We start from the raw sequence: 19565 nt of genomic DNA, 5'->3' as shown, positions 1-19565 counted from the left end.
AGCCACCAAGAAAGCCAGCCAGCTGCCTCCTGAATGAATACCAGGCAAGGGCCTTGTTCCGCTAAGGCCCCCCGAGGGTGAACTAACGCTCGTGAGTCACATCAAGGATACAGGGGTTGCTGTCATCGATGCTACAGCTGTCCAGGATCAGGGGAATGCCATCCATCTCGTTCACCTACGAAGAACAGAGAAGACAAATTGACACGCTGAAACAGACTGGGAAGGGCTGGAGATTATAGGTGATCTGTTGCTCCTTTTTTATTTCCTTACTCCCTGCTATAATAATACTGTTTGTGCAATTACCTGAAACACCTATATCAATCCAGAAATATTTAAAAACAGACGTAAACAAAAAGTGATACTTTATTTTTCTTTTCACCCTTCCTCAAAAATGTTGGGCAACTGGACAGCCATATAAAAAAGTATAATTGGGATGAATTGGGAGATTAGCTTTGACATAAATACACTACCATGTGTAAAACAGATAGCTGGTGGGAACCTGCAGTACAACACAGGGAGCTCAGCTCCGTGCTCTGTGACCACCTAGAGGGGTAGGATGGGGGTGGGGTGGGAGGGAGGTCCAAGAGGGAGGGGATATGTGTATGCATATGGCTGAAAAAGTTAGATCAAAAATAAAGAAAAAAAAAGTATAATTAAACAACACTGCAAACCAACTATACTTCAATAAAATTTCTTTAAAACGTATAAAAGTGGATCTCTTCCTAATATTATTCACCAGGATGAACTACAAGTGAATCTCAGTTTATTAGTAAGTGAATTCTTTTTCTAAGCCAGAAGCAGGGAAAACATTTCTAACTATGGCTCAAAATCCAGAAGCAATAGAGAAAGGTTTTAAAATTTGACTACAATTTTTAAAAAGGCAAATTGAAAGCTGTAAAAATTATCTGAAAGATATCACAGGCAAAGGGTTAATATTTTAATATATACAGAGCTTGTAGAAACTGAGAAAAGACCAACAATCCAACAGAAAAATGGATAAAATACATGAACATAAATGGCACAGAAAAAAAGAAATGCGGATGGACTGCAGAGATATCAGAATCTGCTCAACTGTGCTCCTAATAAGATGCAGGCAAATTATGATACCATTTCTCAGCTGCCAGAGGGGCAAATCATCACGTGTGACAACACATGCTGCTGGTAAGGTGACAGGAAATGGCACCCTCAGACACTGCTGGAGTGAATGTGAAGTAGCATGATCCCTATGGTAGGGAACTGGACAATACGTAGCAAAATCACATGTGTTATTTACTCTTTGACCCAGTAATCCCATTTCTAGGATCAAAAATACAGTGTCACATGGAATTATGTTTGTACAAGGTTATTTACTTCAGCACAGCTTATATTTTTATAAGACTTCTATTGAGGTATAATTCACATACCATAAAACTCACTCATTTATATACAATTCAGTGGATTTTAGCATATTCCCAAAGTTGTCTCACTATCACCACTATCTTGGAACATTTTCATTACCCCCAAGAAGAGTTTTTAAGCTCCATTCCCATCAGCAGTCAGTCCTGTTTCTTCCTCTCTCCAACCCTTAGCAACTACTAACCCACTTTCTGTATCTATGGGTTTGCCTATTCTGGGCGTTTCATACACATGGACTCATTCAGTATGTGACTGGCTTCTTTAACTTATCGTAATGCTTCCAAGGTTCATCTATGTTGAAGCACGTATCAGCATGCTGAATAATAATATTCTAATGTCTGCATATGTATTTTAGTTACCATTCATCCACTGACACACATTTGAATTGTTTCAAACTTTTGGCTATTATGATAATGCTGTTACAATCATTCATGTACCTATTTTTGAATGGATATATGTATTCAATTCTCTGGCTATATACTGAGGAGTGGAATTGTTTAGTCATATGGTAACTCTATATTTAACATTTTGAGTAACTGCTTAACTGTTTTTCCAAGTGGCTGTACCATCTTACATTCCACCAGCAATGTATGAGGGTTCCAATTTCTTTATATCCTTGATAACACTGTCTTATTTTAGCCACCCTAGTGGACGTGAAGTGGTACGTCATTGTGGTTTTGATTTGCATTGCTCTGATGAGTAATGATGTTGAATGTAGCACAATTTATAAGAAAAATCCTGTAAACAACTCAAGCATCCATCGATATAGGCCCGTTGAATAAACCATGATCACTAATGTAATGCTATGGAGAGATCAGGATAGAATGGTAAGTGAAAAAAGCAGAGTGCAGAATAGGATTATATGTGAACCCTTTGTGTAATAAAGGAGGAGAAACAGATGATTTTTTATATTAAAAAAAAATGAAGGGTTCAATAAAAAACTAATAATGGTTATTTACAGAGCAAAGCAGAGACTGAAGTGGACAAAACAGGAACAGAGGTGAGACCTCTGTGAATGTACCCCGTCGTACAATTCTGACTTTGGGATCCTGTATATGTTTTACGAACTTTTTGAAATTAAGTTTATAATACATGTTAACTAGACTTACTGTGGTGATTATTTCACCACATATACAAATACTGAATCATTATGTTGTACACCTGAAATTAACATACTGTTATATGTCGATTACAGCTCAATTTTGAAGAAATGAATTTATAAAGTTATGAAAACAGAAGATGGAAACAAATTAATCCAACAACATGTGAAACAAAGACAATTATTTCACAGAACTGAAACAGTATTTTGATGGGACGTCCCCAGGGAGCTGTGTCCTGAGCTCAGATGGAACTGCAGTCCCACAGCTGCATGAGGTCGTCTCAGCACCATTAACACTGGGATTGGCATTCTGAACCCTTATTCCTAGATTTAGTTTAAAGAAAATGGGTAATTTATGTCATTAGGAACCAAGATTTTTAGCATAAGAAAGAAGTATCAAATCAAAGTAGTTTACATTTAAATTAGAAATACTAGCATGAACTCATGATACATTTTTCTCTTTTCTTTCTAAAAAATGTTTACTTCCTAGTTGTTTACTGAAAAGGCATAGAAGCAAAGACAAGCCAGTAGCAATGAACATTCCCAGCATGACTTAAGGATTCTGAACACCACGGTCCAACTGAAAGAAACCAGATCTCCAGTTGGCTGTGATACACAGACTTGCTGAAGGCAGGAAAGAAGAGAAGAAATCTAATTCCTATAAATTTCCTGAGGCACTAGAAGGTGGTTAATGAGCTGCTATTTAACAGACATCCAGCATCTACCAGGCAATGACAGACACTTAAATGATTTCCCTTAATTCTGACAATGCCAGGGTAAGTATTACTGGTTCCATTTTACAGAAAAAGAAACTGAGGCTCAAAAGTTAGGTACCCTCCCCATAGTCACTTAACTAATAAGTGCTTTTCAAAGTGAGGTCTGGAGAGCACTGTCAGTCTGCAAGAAAGTGTGTGAAAGAGTGAGAAACTGTGCCAGCAATTTAACATACTTATGCGATGTTTGCTGAATCTTATAATAAAATTTGGGCTTTAATTTTCTATGTCTGAAAATTTTTTTTTTGTTTTCTAGTAATTCATTTATATTATCTTTTTTTTTACAACTTTATTGGGGTACAATTGCTTCACAATGGTGTATTAGTTTCTGCTTTATAACAAAGTGAATCAGTTATACATATACATCTGTTCCCATATCCCTTCCCTCTTGCGTCTCCCTCCCTCCCACCCTCCCTATCCCTCCCCTCCAGGCGGCCACTAAGCACTGAGCTGATCTCCCTGTTCTATGCGGCTGCTTCCCACTAGCTATCTATTTTACATTTGGTAGTGTATATATGTCCATGCCTCTCTCTCACTTTGTCACAGCTTACCCTTCCCCCTCCCCATATCCTCAAGTCCATTCTCAAGTAGGTCTGTGTCTTTATTCCTGTTTTACCCCTAGGTTCTTCATGACATTTTTTCCCTTAAATTCCATATATATGTGTTAGCATACGGTATTTGTCTTTCTCTTTCTGACTTACTTCACTCTGTATGACAGACTCTAGGTCTATCCACCTCATTACAAATAGCTCAATTTCGTTTCTTTTTATGGCTGAGTAATATTCCATTGTATATACGTGCCACATCTTCTTTATCCATTCATCCGATGATGGACACTTAGGTTGTTTCCATCTCCGGGCTATTGTAAATTGAGCTGCAATGAACATTTTGGTACATGACTCTTTTTGAATTATGGTTTTCTCAGGGTATATGCCCAGTAGTGGGATTGCTGGGTCATATGGCAGTTCTATTTGTAGTTTTTTAAGGAACCTCCATACTGTTCTCCATAGTGGCTGTACCAATTCACATTCCCACCAGCAGTCCAAGAGTGTTCCCTTTTCTCTTTTATAAACATATTGGTCCAGGATGGTTTGGGGGAAAGATAGCTAGTTCTTCATCACAGATAGTCTGAGAAGCTTTGGCATGGAGGGTTAGCCCAATACTGAGGGTTGGACCTCATGTTTTTGAGAGGCACAGAGGGAAATTTTATGGCCAAACTGGTAGTGGCCCCACCTGAGACTGTATCCAAAGCTTCTCCATGCAACCCTCACACCCCCACTTGTCCAATAATCGGCCCTGCACCCACCCGCAGGATGAGGGTGCTAACAATGAAGCCTGCAAATGGGAGAGTAGGGCTCCTACCACATGAACTTGTCTCGGGGTGAAGCAGAGAGACCCAGGACAGAAGCCAGGCCTGCTGCCCGCCACAGACAGCAAGAACAGCCGCGGACCCTCACCAGCTTCATGCAAACGTGTGATCTAGACCCTTCTGGAACGTGGGTGCATCTCCACACCAGAGGAGCTGGGTGTTTGATGTAGCTAGGGGACCACATAGCATGGGGCTCTCAGGGAAGCCCTCCCTGCAGAGGTGACCTTTAGCTCGCGGTGAGAAGAACGAACAGGAATTAAACACAGAAATAAAAGGGCTGTGGAGAACGCTCTGAGCAGGGGTTAGAGTACATGCAAGAGCTGGGGGATCAGAAGGAACATGGGGTGTTCCAGGAACCGGGAGGCGGCAGCGCAGGGATGAAGAGCGAGGGCTGCACAGCCGGCGCTGGGGGCAGAGTCTGGCCCTACAGCACTTCTGAGCTGGTGGCTTTGGGCAAGTCACTTACCCTCTAAGACTTAGTTTTCTCCCCTGTCAAATGGGGATGACAGGACCTACTTCACAGGGTGACTGTGAGAATGGCATGGATTACTGTGCTGACTAGCACTCAGTGAAGACTCAATACAGGGCCACAGGGGTGACGGCGTAGTTGGCAATTTCATGCTGTGAACTGGATGAAGTTCAGTTGGCTGGGGCAAGGAGTTCAGGGCTGGCTCCCGAGAAAAGCATGAGGAAAACTGGAGGATAACTTCCGTAAAGCCGAGTCACAATTCGACAGTGTATGAGGCAAAATTGTAAATTTATTTTCAAAAACCACTTTTTTTTGGTAAGTGAGAAAGTATTAAGGATCTCTTATTCACTGCAAGAAAAACATCTCGTTTTCGGTGTGGGGAGGAGACTTCTCAGATATGTTAAATGGGTAAGGAAATAAAATCACAGGCTAAAAACTGACATTTTAAAGCAGGCAGTAAGGGTGAATTAAAGAGTCCTTGAAAATCATGGTTACACTAGAGCCATGCCTGAACTGAGGGTCTGCTTTCCTAGATAAATACTTCTCACTCACACCACTGCATTATGAAATGATATTAGATAATTTTTTATAGAAATGCATTAAATGTTGATAACATAAGTGAACTATTCTAGACAAGGACAGCAGTGGCATCATGACAAACACGCAATATACACTGAAGAGTGAACACAGGTTATGGTCACTGGGAAAAGAATCCCAGGATGCAACACCTCCAGCAGGAGTGACTGAGGCTCCGTGTCATCACCAAGCTCAAGTTTTACAAGTTCCTGCTGCCACTGAGCTGCAGCATGGAGCTCCTGTCAGGAGAGGGGGAAACAATTAGGAAACTAACAAGTTTTCTTCTGTTCGCACTTCATAGAACAAGGAAGTTGTTTGTTTCTTTGCCTAACATGTTGGGAACTGATTCTAGACCCATCATGAATGAGTCACAAGTTGTAGCTCCCTAGCAAGGAGCCAAGCTCAGTCAATGCTTTCACGATGTAACACATCTCAACAAGACAGTAAGTCTGACTTAAACAAACTAACATTTAGCCTCTGGAAATAGAGTTGTAAATAGCAGGACAACTCACTGATTTGCTAACTGTTCTCTCCCACCGAAACCAATAGTAATCTCAGAGAATGCACCCTGCAAAGTGTGTGGGCCCAACCTGAATTAATATCTAAGCTTCTTTAGGAAAATGTGTTAGGTTGACCAAAAAACAGAGCCTCAGTTATCCTGTCTGCTCTCACACTGAACGCTAAACACAAAAATAAAAAAAAACCTGAATAAAGACAAGAGCACAGTACCAATGCAGGACTGAATCTCCTATTTAAACGCCCCATAAGTCAACGTAACTAACATTTGGTGAAATGTGTTCATAACATAGCGCCTCAAAACAAACGCACACACACAAAGATGAGTAGAGTCCTGTGCTGAAGTGAGCACACAACCAACGTGGGTGTGGCAATGCTCGGACAAGGCTCTGATCTACAGATGAAGCCATTCTCAGAGGCGTGACAGTAACTCAGAAGGCTGGAAGCCCAAGGGGATGGAGGCGGGTGCTGGATGAGGCGCACCATCTTGTATGAGATGTGGGTGTGCCCGTCCACGGGGTGAGACCAATTACCATCCCAAGCACACAGAGGAAAGACGGATACTTTTGGAGGCAGACAGACCTACAAGAGAATCCAGCTCAGCCCTCTAGCTGCGTAACCTGTGGAGGGTTCTGAGCTTCATGAACTCTAGATTCTCTTATGTGTAACAAGAGAGTGGTGCTCACCTCACAGGGCTGACGTAAGGATTACACAGGAAAGCGTTCGGCACAGCACCTAGCACACAGTAAGGACACAGGAAATGGCAGCAGTTTGCAATATTATTTTCACTGGGTTTTGAGGTTCTATAGGATTCCTTCTGTACTTGAAAAGGGCTGGACATGGTAATGCTTCACAGAGCACAAGCTGTTGTTCAGCAAAGTTTGAAATATATAAACACACATTTCTGCAATCAGGAAATCTGGTAGGTACGGGTTGCTCTAAGTTTATGCTTTTCCTGACTGTCTCATGAACTGGGTACACCTCTGGTTACTAATTTCCATCCATACTCCTCTGCTGGCTTTCGCCTTCCACAATCAACTCTAAGTCTCACAAAAATAAGTATTGCTTATCTCTGTGTTGCATTTATTTCCACGGTGTTCTGTGCAGCTTACTACTAGGCATTTCATGATTGAGCTGCTATGCCAGAGGAACAATTAAGGATGTTACTCAAGAAGCAACAAGAAAGCACACGACCTGCATTTCACAGACAATCTTTCTCTAGGACTCAGAGCAAAAGCTTAGGCCAGAGGTTCACAACCTTGACTCCACATTAGAATCACTTGGGGAGATTTCGAAAACAACCAATGCCGTGGTCCCAACCCCAGAACACATCAATCAGAACCTCTGGGAGCAAAGCCTGGACATCAGTGTCTTAGACAAACTCTTCGGGTGATTCCGACATGCAGTGAGTTGTGAACTCCTGATTTACGCAAAGTCCAAGAGCATCTATTGAGGCAAACAAAGTCTGAGATCTGCTGCAAACCCTGAAAGAACTCCTAAAACAGAAGACACTGTCCTTCACACTTTCCCCTGGGGTGTTCTGTTTTCTTTACTTATGAAATAAACTTTGTTGAGATGTAATTTACACACAGGGGACTGCAATTGCACCTGGGCAACCACAGACAAATCAGGATAGAGAACATTTCCATCACCCCAGAGAGTTCCTGTGCACCTCTGTAATCACTGCTTTAGTAACCATCCACCTGCTTCCTGTCACTAGAGGTAGATCTTGTCTGTTCTATAATATGAATAAGACCACATCAAAAGAACTCTTTTTCAATGTTTTTGAGATTCATCCATGTTGTTACATGTATCGGTAGTTTATTTTTATTTCTGATTATGAATATGCCATTTATTTATCTATCCACATGTTGATGGACAGTTTTAGCTGTAATGAATAGAGGTGCTATGAACACTATGTGTTCACGTCTTCTTGTGGACACGTGTTTTCATTTCTCCTGGGGTGATGTCTAAGAGCGGAATTGCCGGGTCATTATTATTATTATTATTATTATTTTTGCGGTACGCAGGCCTCTCCCGTTGCGAAGCACAGGCTCCGGACGTGCAGGCTCAGCAGCCATGGCTCATGGGCCCAGCCGCTCCGCGGCATGTAGGATCTTCCCGGACCGGGGCACGAACCCGTGTCCCCTGCATCGGCAGGCGGACTCTCAACCACTGCACCACCAGGGAAGCCCTTGCTGGGTCATTTTTTAAGTGTATGTTCAACTTTATAGGAACTGCCAAACTATTTTCCACCATGATTGTACCATTTTACATTCCCTCTAACAATGTAACTGAGTGACCCTGGATCCTTAACAACGCTTGGTACTGTCAGACTTTTTAGGTGACATCATATTGTGGGTTTTGTTTACATTTCTGTGATGACTGACGTGTAGCATCTTTTCAGGTGCTTATGGGCCATTTCTGTATCTTCTTTTATGAGGTGTTGTTCAAATATTTTGCCCATTTTACTACCTGGGCTACTCTTTCTTGTTGAGTTGTAGGAGTTCTTCACATAATTTGGATATGGGTGAGTCCTATGCCAGATACAAGCACTGTGGATATTTTCTCCTAGTCTGTGACTTGCCTTTTCAGTTTCTTAATAGCGTGTTTCAAAGAGTATAACTTTTAAATTTATGTGAAGAACAATTTATCAAAATATTTTTCATGATTAGTGCTTTTTGTGTCCTAAGAAATTATGGCTTTCTTCAACACATCCACAATGTTTTCTTCTATAGGTTTTATAACTCTAGCTTTCATATTTCCATTATAAATCAACGTTTGAGTTTGGTGCAAGATAAAGGCCATGGTTCTTCTTTTTCCCCCATAAGGATGTACAATTGTTCCAATACCATTTGTTGAAAAGACTAGCTTTTCCCCATTCACTCTATATTTGGACTCTATTTTATATTGGACTTTCTATACATCTACCTATATTTATGCCAATACTACGCTGCTTTAATTAGCCTACTAGTAAGTCATAATAGAAGAAGCACAGTCCTCTAACTTTGTTTTTTGAAATTCCTTTGGCTATTGTGTTAGTGTCCTAAGGCTGCTGTAACAAAATACCAGAAACCGAGTGGCTTAAATAACAAAATTTATTCTCTCACAATTCTGGAGGCTAGAAGTCTGAGATCAAGGTGTTGGCAGGATTGGTTCCTTCTAAGGGCTATGAAGGAGAATCTGTTCCATGCCTCACTCTGAACATCTGGTGGTTTGCTGACCACCTTTGATGTTCTTTGGCTAGTATATCTCTGCCTTCATCTTCACATGGCTTCTTCCTCTTCTTTTTCTTTATTGAATTATACCTGACTTACAATATTGTGTTAGTTTCAGATATACAGAAAAGTGATTTGGTTCTCTATTTTTCAGATTCTTTTCCATTACAGGTTATTACAAAATATTGAATTTACTTCCCTGTGCTATATAGTAAGTCCTTGTTGTTTATCTATTTTATATATAGTACTTTGTACCTGCTAATCCCAAACTCCTAATTTATCGTGCCCCCCGCCCTGCTTTCCTCTTTGGTAACCAAAAGGTTTTTTTCTGTCTACGAGTCTGTTTCTGGTCTGTAAATAAATTCATTTGTATTATTTTTTGGATTCCACATATACATGTTATCATATAATATTTGTCTTTCTCTGCCTGACTTACTTAGTATGATAATCCCTAGGTCCAGCCATGTTGCTTCAAATGGCAAGAGTTCATTCTTTTTTATGGCTGAGTAATATTCCATTGTATATATATGCCACATCTTCTTATCCATTCATCTGTTAATGGACACTTAGGTTGCTTCCACGTCTTAGCTATTGTGAATACTGCTGCTATGAACACTAGGGTGCATGTATCTTTTCAAATTAGAGTTTTCATCTTTTCTGGATATATGCCCAGGAGTGGGATTGCTGGATCATATGGTAATTCTATTTTTAGTTTTTTAAGGAACCTCCATACTGGTTTCCACAGTGGCTACACCAATTTATATTCCCACCAACAGTGGAGGAGGGTTCCCTTTTCTTCAGCACTTATTATTTGTAGACTTTGTGATGACAGACATTCTGACTGGTGTGAGGTGATACCTCGATGTAGTTTTGATTTGCATTTCTCTAATAATTAGAGATGCGGAGCATCTTTTCATGTGCCTATTGACCATCTGTATACAGTCTTCTTTGGAGAAAAGTCTATTTAGGTCTTCTGCCCATCTTTTAATAGGGTTGTTTTTTTGATATTGAGTTGTATGAACTATCTGTATATTTTGGAAATTAAGCCCTTGTCAGTCAAATCGTTTGCAAATGTTTTCTCCCAGTAGGGAGGTTGTCTTTTTTGTTTATGGTTTCCTTTGCTGTGCCAAAGGAAACGTTTATACATTTGATTATATGTTTATACGTTTGATTAGGTCTCACTTGTTTATTTTTGCTTTTATTTCTTTTGTCTTGGGAGACTGACCTAAGAAAACATTACCACAATTTTACTGAGATTTCTTTTATGGTCCAGTGTATGGTCTGCCTTGGTGAATGTTCCATGTGTATTGTAAAGAATATGTATTCAGCTGTTGGGTGCAGGGCTCTATAAACTTTAATTGGTCAAGTTCATTGATCAGTGTTCAAGTTTTTGTATTACTCCTGAGTTTCTCCTTGTTCTAGAATTTACTAAGAGTGCTGAAATCTTCAATTATTATTATAGATCTATTTCTCCTTTCAGTTCTGCCAGTTTTTGCTTAATGTATCTGAAGTTCTACTATTTGCAATGTATGTTCATGTTTTTATGTCTTCTTGATGAGCTGATCCTTCAATCATTATGAAATATTCCTCTGTATATCTCAAGTCTACTTTGTCTGACATTAATATAGCCACTCCACCTTTTTTATGTGTTTGCATGGTATATCATTTTCATTCTTTCATTTTTAACGTATCTTCATCTTTATATTCAAAGTGTGTTTCTTGTAGTTACCATATAACTGAGTTTTGCTTTTAAAAAATCCAGTCTAACAGTCTGTCTTTTAATTGGAATATATAAGCCATTTAGTTTTAATGTACTATCAATATAGTTGTGTTTAAGTATATCATTCTGACATTTGTTTTCTTTTTATCCTAAATGTACTTTGTCCCCTTTTTCCTCTTACCCTGACTTCCTTTAGGCTGAGTATTTTTAAATATTCCATCTTTTTCCCTCCACTATTGGCTTATTAACTAACACTCTTTCCTTTATTTTTTTTAAAGTGGTTGTTCTAGGGTTTAGAATATGGATCTTTAACTTTTATCGTCTATCTACAAATAATATTATACTATTTCACATAAATGTAAGAATCTTACAACTGTATACATCACTTGACATTTGGGCAACTGCTCTCACAGTTTTACTTCTATATACATTATAAACCTCCAAATACATTGGTATTATGATTGCTTCAAAGAGCTGATGATATTTTTTAAAAATTAAAAATTGAAGATAAAGGTATTTTATTCTTACTCACATATTTAGTTTTTCCAGTATTTTTGATTTCTTTGTATAGAATCAGGTTTCCAGCTGGTACCATTTTCCTTCACCTGGTACAACACCCTTCAACATTTCCTATAGCACAGTTCTGCTGACAACAAATTCTCTCAACTTTTGTTTGTCTGGAAATGTCTTTATTTTGCCCTCAGTTTTGAAGTATATTTTGGCTGGATATATAATTCTAGTTTTCTTTTAGTATTTTTTTTTTTTTTTCTTTTTGCGGTATGCGGGCCTCTCACTGTTGTGGCCTCTCCCATTGCGGAGCACAGGCTCCGGACGCGCAGGCCCAGCGGCCATGGCTCACGGGCCCAGCTGCTCCGCGGCATATGGGATCCTCCCAGACCAGGGCACGAACCCGTATCCCCTGCATCGGCAGGCGGACTCTCAACCACTGCGCCACCAGGGAGGCCCCTCTTTTAGTATTTTAAAGATGTCATTCCTTTGATTCCTGTTTTGCATTATTTCTGGAGCGAAGCCTGCTAATCACTCTTATCTTCGTTCCTCTTGACTGACAGGCAAAAGTCAGTGAATTAGAGAGGAAGGACACACAGAAATGATGAACCAAAACCAAAACCTGGCTCACTGTAAACATTAATAGAATGGAAAAGTTCCAGAAAGACTGATGAAGGAAAAAAGAGAGATATCTATTTAAAAAGAATAGAATGAAAAGAGAGAAACAGATATAGAAAACATAGATAAAATAATAAAATATTATGAATTTTATGGAAAAAAATAGAAAATCTAGATGAAATGGATATTTCTGAGAAAAACTGACACAATAAATAGAAAGCTTGAAAAGGTCAATACTTTAAATATTTAAATTCAAATAATTTAAAGATATGAAAATACCAAAGACTCACTGACAAAAATAGTCAAAGACCCAAACAGCTGTTCAAGTAAGTACCATCAAATTTTTAAGTAACAGGTAATCTATTATGTACGTAAGTTATTCAAAAACAATAAAAAAAAACAAGGGAAAGCTTCCCAATTCATTTTATGAGGCTATTGTGGCTTGATTCTAAAAGCAGGATTAAGACAGACCAGTATAAGAAAAACAACAGGCCTATTTATGAACATACACCACTTCCCAAGACAACCTCACCCAAAATTCCTGGAAATAATATTAGATTAATTAAACATACCTTAAAAATTCATCATCATCTTAATGTTGATCAGAAAATCTACAAGGCAATTATCCTCATTAACGTACTAATAATTATCTCAGTATCACAGAAAAAGCATCAGATAATGCTTAGCACCTATTTTTTTAATTCTCAGAAAACTAGAAAACTATTTTAACTTGCAAATGGCTTGTGTCAGAAACCTACAGCAAATATCATACCTAAGAGAAAATTTAGAGAGAGTCCCAAGACCAGAAAAATCGCAAGGATACTGTCTTCTTACTCTGATGTAGAAATATAAACTGAATGGCATACTGCAGTTGTGAAAGGTCTTTGGAGCACTCTGTCTCTAGAAAACAAAGAGGGGTTAGAATGGTGTGAAAAAGTGGTTCAGTCTCAGGACTGCCTGGTGGTGCAGTGGCTAAGGCTCCTCGCTCCCAGTGCAGGGGCCCGGGCTCCACCCCTGCTCGGGGAACTAGATCCCACATGCATGCCGCAACTAAGGAGCCTGGAGTCGCAACTAAGGAGCCCGCGAGCCGCAACTAGGGAACCCGCCTGCCGCAACTAAGACCCGGTACAACCAGAAAAAAAGAAAAAAAAAAAAAGTAGTTCAGTCTTACTACCAGAACGGAAGCAGTGGATGAAGAGAAAACAAAAGAAAGCAACAGCAGATTTAGATTAAGGAAAAGTAATTTTCTTTACTTGGGGAGGGGGGGTTGGGGAGAGCAACAGTTAAAATCATAAAGGACAGATTACCCAGATATAAAGTGGGAAATAATCATCTAGACAGTCAGGATAAAAAGATCTAAAGGGAACTGAAAATGTACCTAGTCCTAACTGCTCCTAAGCTGACTTTTAGAAGAGGGATCGGTACTTTAGTTGCTACTAGAACAGAAACTGTGACTGGAGCCCTACAAAACCCAGGAGAGGTGCTGGGAGAAGCATGCTTCTGGCTCCCTGGAATTACTCACACAAAGGAGAGCAGGACCCAGGAAATTAGTGAGGAGACCGCTCCCAAATGTCACAGGCCACTGTCACAGACTAACCGAAATGCTGGTGAAACAGAAACTAAGATGTTCTACATCCACCGCTTTCCCATAGCTATCACAGACTTTCTGCTACTTGACAACAAACACTAACTGCTGGTTTCTACGGTCCAGGTAACGACTAGAAGACTGGGAATTGGCTTGTTTCCTGACTTTGGTGTGTGTGGGGAGCCAGTACATGATAAGCCTGTACCCTGTTAACGCTTTTTAGAAGTGAGGCGTATCAGAGATTTAGTATTGGGGTTCATGAAACCCTAAGACACCAACCCCAGCTGCAGCTGTTAAAAGAATCCTGACCCCATGCAGGCATCAAGAGCCCCTCCAGCTGGGATTAAGCAGAATAAGAAATTGGGAGGATGCATTTTGGACTTTAATTTCTTTGAATTTTAACTCACATGGGCAGAGAATTTGACTTTAATGTCTTTGGACTTTAATTTAAAATGAAATGTAATCTTTGGATTTTAGTATCTCCCTGGGAATTTGATAATGAGATAGAATTAATATTCAAATATAGAGTATCTCCTGTGGGCATTTTATTATTACAGTGAATTTAGGCCTTTCACTGGAGTCCCTTAATATGGAATGAATTTTCTGCCTTGAGGTCAAAGTGATTTTGGAGGTAATTTGATTCATGTATTGGTCTGACCCACTTAAGAGTCTTCTGGGGCAAAATCTCTACTCCCTACCAGAAGTCCAGAAGAAAAAAAGGAGTATGGTTGGTATAGACAAGAGTGGCCTTACAGAGGTGGGAGCAGAAAGGTCCTGGCAAACTTAAGCTTCTCTCCAAAGAAAGGACACACCTCTGGCCCAATACATTAGCAGAGTAACAACAAAAGCAAACAAGAATGCTGGGAGGTGCAGAAGATTCTTCTCTCTTTATGCTGTGGAGAGGGCTGAATTAACGTAATATTCCTTGGCCCGTGACTGGCTCCTTCCCAGGGTAGTGACAATCAGATTACTGAGTCTGGTTGTATTAGGTCCACAGTATAGACAACAGCTACTTATTTGATAGTCTGATTCTTTCATTAGACACTGGGGTTTTCAACTGCATGAAGCAGCTTTCATTCATTCTTGCATCCCTTGCCTTGTCCTTAGATGTCAATTTGCTGAAAAAAATACATGTGTGTGAAGGAGGCAAAACAGCTCTTAGGCCTGATCCCATCCACGTCCATTAGTATACAGGTAATCAGGGTCCCTCTGCTCATGAAACATAACAGACAGAGGCAGACAGATGGACAGCTGCATGAGAGGGAGAGAGTGCATGGGTAAGAAATAAGTAAACAAATTAAAAAATATGTTTACAGATTATGATAATTCCTAATGATCAACTAGAGAGTGGCAGAGGGGGCAGCATTTCAGAAAGGGTGACTTTTCTACAAGATGGTGACGTGTGAACTGAGACCTGTGCCATAAATATGGGGCAGATGCTCAAAGATTTCGAGGGAACCAGAAGTACATCGACTCACGGGTGAAAAGAGCTGAGCATAACTGACTTATGGAAAGGAAGCCAGCATGGCTGTGTACAGAGAGATGGTAAAATGGTAGGAGATGAGGATGGAGAGGAAGGAGTAAGACCCTATGGAGTGGTGGCTCCTCTGCAGTCCCTGGAGCAGTAATATAAATGTCATCTGGGCCCTTGCTCTTGTTCTTTTTTTTTTTTAACATCTTTATTGGAGTATAATTGCTTTACAACGGTGTGTTAGTTTCTGCTTTATAACAAAGTGAATCAGTTATACATATCTCTTCCCTCTTGCGTCTCCCTCCCTCCCACCCTCCCTATCCCACTGCCCTAGGTGGTCACAAACCACTTAGCTGATCTCCCTGTGCTATGCAGCTGCTTCCCACTAGCTAGCTATTTTATGTTTGGTAGTGTATATATGTCCATGCCTCTCTCTCACTTTCTCACAGCTTACCCTTCCCCCTCCCCATATCCTCAAGTCCATTCTCTAGTAGGTCTGTGTCTTTATTCCCGTCTTACCCCTAGGTTCTTCATGACCCATTTTTTCCCCCTTAGATTCCATATATATGTGTTAGGATATGGTATTTGTTTTTCTCTTTTTGACTTACTTCACTCTGTATGGCAGACTCTAGGCCCTTGTTCTTTAGAAACGCAAATCATCAGGTCCCACCCCAGACCTACAGAACGGGAAGCTCTGCGGTTAGGGCTCAGCAGACAGTGTTTTTGTTTTTGTTTTTTTGGCGGCACGTGGGCCTCTCACTGTTGTGGCCTCTCCTGTTGCGGAGCACAGGCTCCGGACGCACAGGCTCAGCGGCCATGGCTCACGGGCCCAGCCGCTCCACGGCATGTGGGATCTTCCCGGACCGGGGCACGAACCCGTGTCCCCTGCATCGGCAGGCGGACTCTCAACCACTGCGCCACCAGGGAAGCCCTGTTTGTTTTTGTTTTACAACTGAAGTATAATTGACCTACAATACTGTGATAGTTCTGGGTGCACAACACAGTGATTCGATATTTCTCTACATTATAAAATGATCACCACGATAAGTCTAGTTACTATCTGCCACCATACAAAGTTATTATAATATTATTGACTGTATTCCCATGCTGTACATTTCATCCCCATGCATCATTTATTTTGTAACTGGAAGTTCGTACCTCTTGGTCTCCCTCACCTATTTCACTCATTCCTCCACCTCCCTCTCCTCTGGCAACCACCTGTTTGTTCTATCTACGATTCTGTTTTTGTTTTATTATGTTTGTTCATTTGTTTTGTTTTTTAGATTCCACACCAAGTGAAATCATACAATATTTGTCTTTCTCAGACTTACTTCACTTAGTATACTACCCTCTATGTCCATCCATCTCGTTGCAATGGCAAGATTTTATTCTTTTTTACGGCTGAGTAATATTTCTCTCTCTCTCTCTCCCCCCACCGCCCCGTGTGTGTGTGTGTGTGTGTGTGTGTATGACACCTTCTTTACCCATTCATCTATCGACAGACACAGACTGCAGACAAGGTTGCAGACATCGTTTTAACCAGCCTTTCAGACGATATGATGCACTAAACTTTAAGAATCACTGGTACAGAGCAGTGCTTCTCAGTCCTTACTGTGGATCTGAAATCACTTGGGGAACTTTTAAATCTAGCAATGCCTTCGTCCCTCCTCATGTCAACTTAATCTGAATCTTGGGGGTGAAGGTCCAGGCATATATACATCTATGTATGTGTGTACTTTATAAGTTCCCAAGGTGATTCAGCAGGGTAAAATATAGTCCTGAAGGTCAGGAAAATAATTTAATTTTTTTCTAAGTGTAAAATGAGCCACTGAAGATTTTATGCAGATGAATGAAACAATCCAATTTGGATTTTAAAAAAGATGACCCCCTGGGCTTCCCTGGTGGCGCAGTGGTTGAGGGTCCACCTGCTGATGCAGGGGACGCGGGTTCGTGCCCCGGTCCAGGAAGATCCCACATGCCACGGAGCGGTTGGGCCCGTGAGACATGGCCACTGAGCCTGTGCGTCCGGAGCCTGTGCTCCGCAACGGGAGAGGCCACAGCACTGAGAGGCCCGCGTACCGCAAAAGAGAGAAAAAAAAAGAAAAAAAAAGATGACCCCTGACTGCCATATAAAGAACTGTGGGGAAGGAGCAAGAGTGGTGCCAGGATGGCCCGTTCGGAAGTACTGCAGTAGACAAATCAAAAGGTGATGCAGGGTAGGACTTCCGTGGGGGCAGCAGGGACAGGAAGAATCAGGCTGACGGGAGATATATATATATATATATATATATATATTTTTTTTTTTTTTTCTTTTTGCGGTATGCGGGCCTCTCACTGTCGTGGCCTCTCCCGTTGCGGAGCACAGGCTCCGGATGCACAGGCCCAGTGGCCATGGCTCACGGGCCCAGCCGCTCCGCGGCATATGGGATCCTCCCAGACCGGGGCACGAACCCGTATCCCCTGCATCGGCAGGCGGACTCTCAACCACTGCGCCACCAGGGAGGCCCCGGGAGATATATTTTAAAGGTAAACCGGACAGAAATTGCTTTCTAGAATGGTGGTTGGTAAGAGAAAGATGACTCAAAGATTCTAAGTTTCTGCTGAGCTGGATGGGGGTGGTGTCATTTACTGAGATAGAGGAGAAAAGACGTGGGGAGGAGCTGGGGGAACTGCGAGCACAATGTGGGACAGGTTAGGGGTGAGGTGCCTGGAGCGGCCAAGGAAACGTCAGCAGTTACATCCTCTATGTTTCACATACAGAGAATGTGAGCAGTCCTGTATCCTACCGTGGAGCCTAGGGGTCAGGTCTGGGCTTGAGAGGTACTTTGGGGTCATCTGCACACAGATGGTCTTTGAGGCCTGGGAACTGGGTCTCCCAGGGAGGTGGGTGCAGACAGCTAAGGGCAAATGTAAGCACTCATTCCCAATGGATTAATTTGTAAGCAATATGAACTTTTTTTCCTGGAAGGAGATAACCAATAACTGAAAATGCACAGTGCTAAGATTTCCTTTAAAAGTTAAAGTGATCATCAGATTATCTGCCCACTGATAATTTTTCAGGGTAACTTCTTTTAGAAGCTTATTTCCACGGGGGGTGGGGTGGGATGAAATGGGAGGTTGGGATTGACATCTATACACTAATATGTATAAAATAGGTAACTAATAAGAACCTGCTGTATAAAAAATTTTTTTGAAGGATTTCATTATATTGCTATGAACAAAAATATAATAAAACATGCTGCAATTATTTTAAAAAAAAAAGAAAGCTTACTTCCAAAACAAATTATACTGTTGACTGTGAAATATACAAATTTCTTATCTTGTTCTGTTAAAATTACATAGTATTCATAGTATACATACACTAAAATATTTAAATCCCAACCTACTCATTTTGTCCCAGTCTGAGCCACGAGAAGACCAAAGACAAATTTGATGAGAAGTTCAACTTCAAGAAGACTGATGTCCGGACAGAATTCCCATGAAGTGAGTCTATCGAGTGCCCAAGGTAAGAAGCTGTCAGTCCTCGGAATGGAAGCTGGGAGGTGGGAGGGAAAGCACCAGTGCAGGGCTGAGAGGGCCATGGCAGGGAGGCAGCGAGGGCCGAGGTGCCCAGACTTGTTCAGAGACTGCAGCCCACAGCTAACCCTGCCCCACCCCCAGACACTGCAAGGCGGAACACTCTAGAAAAGAAGAGCACATGAAAAAGAAAAGCATGTAACAGCTGTTACAGCAGGTATAATCAGAAAAGGGTTCAGAGAGAAGAGTGATACGCAGTTCCACAGTGAAGCCCAATGAGGTACAGCAGCAGTGCTCTGAAAGCATGTTGGAAAAACAAAGGAGCTGTTCAAGAACAGTAATACTGAGACTCTTAAAACGTCCAGAAGTACAAAGAACAATGTGATTAAAAAAATATTAAGTTCAACCATCAAATTCCAGGAAGATTAACAACTCACTTTTCTTCGGCAAACATCTGCATCTGAATTCAGTGCAATTTTCTCATGAATTCTTCACCCAGCAGATAAAATCTTTGTTTAAATAATGAATGAAATTAACTGGTTTTAAAGAAGCTTACTGTATTCTGCTTACAAGACTGAAAGAAGAGCAATTGTTTTAAGTGAGAAGGAAGTGCCGCACACATGGTGGAAACTCAGTAACTATCTAGTGAACGAATGCTAAAGCACAGAAAGCATCTGCTTCCACACTGACCAGTTACGAAGCAACCAGAAACCTTAGGGCTGGACGTCAGAAA

General features: G+C 41.0%; 1 protein-coding gene across 1 annotated transcript in view; it reads right to left on the bottom strand.

Annotated features, from left to right (window-relative positions):
- Nucleotides 1–19565, bottom strand: part of ATXN10 (ataxin 10) — a 160176-nt gene that overhangs the window by 31406 nt on the left and 109205 nt on the right. The window contains exon 10 of the mRNA XM_082635894.1: nt 112–175. Coding sequence (XP_082492020.1) covers nt 112–175 — 64 coding nt within the window. The remainder of the gene's footprint in view (nt 1–111; nt 176–19565) is intronic.

This window comes from Mesoplodon mirus (assembly GCF_964341445.2).
Source record: "Mesoplodon mirus genome assembly, chromosome: 11".
NCBI lineage: Eukaryota > Metazoa > Chordata > Mammalia > Artiodactyla > Ziphiidae > Mesoplodon > Mesoplodon mirus.
The sequence above is the reverse complement of the archived record's forward strand: the minus strand, read 5'-3'. Positions and strand labels throughout refer to the sequence as shown.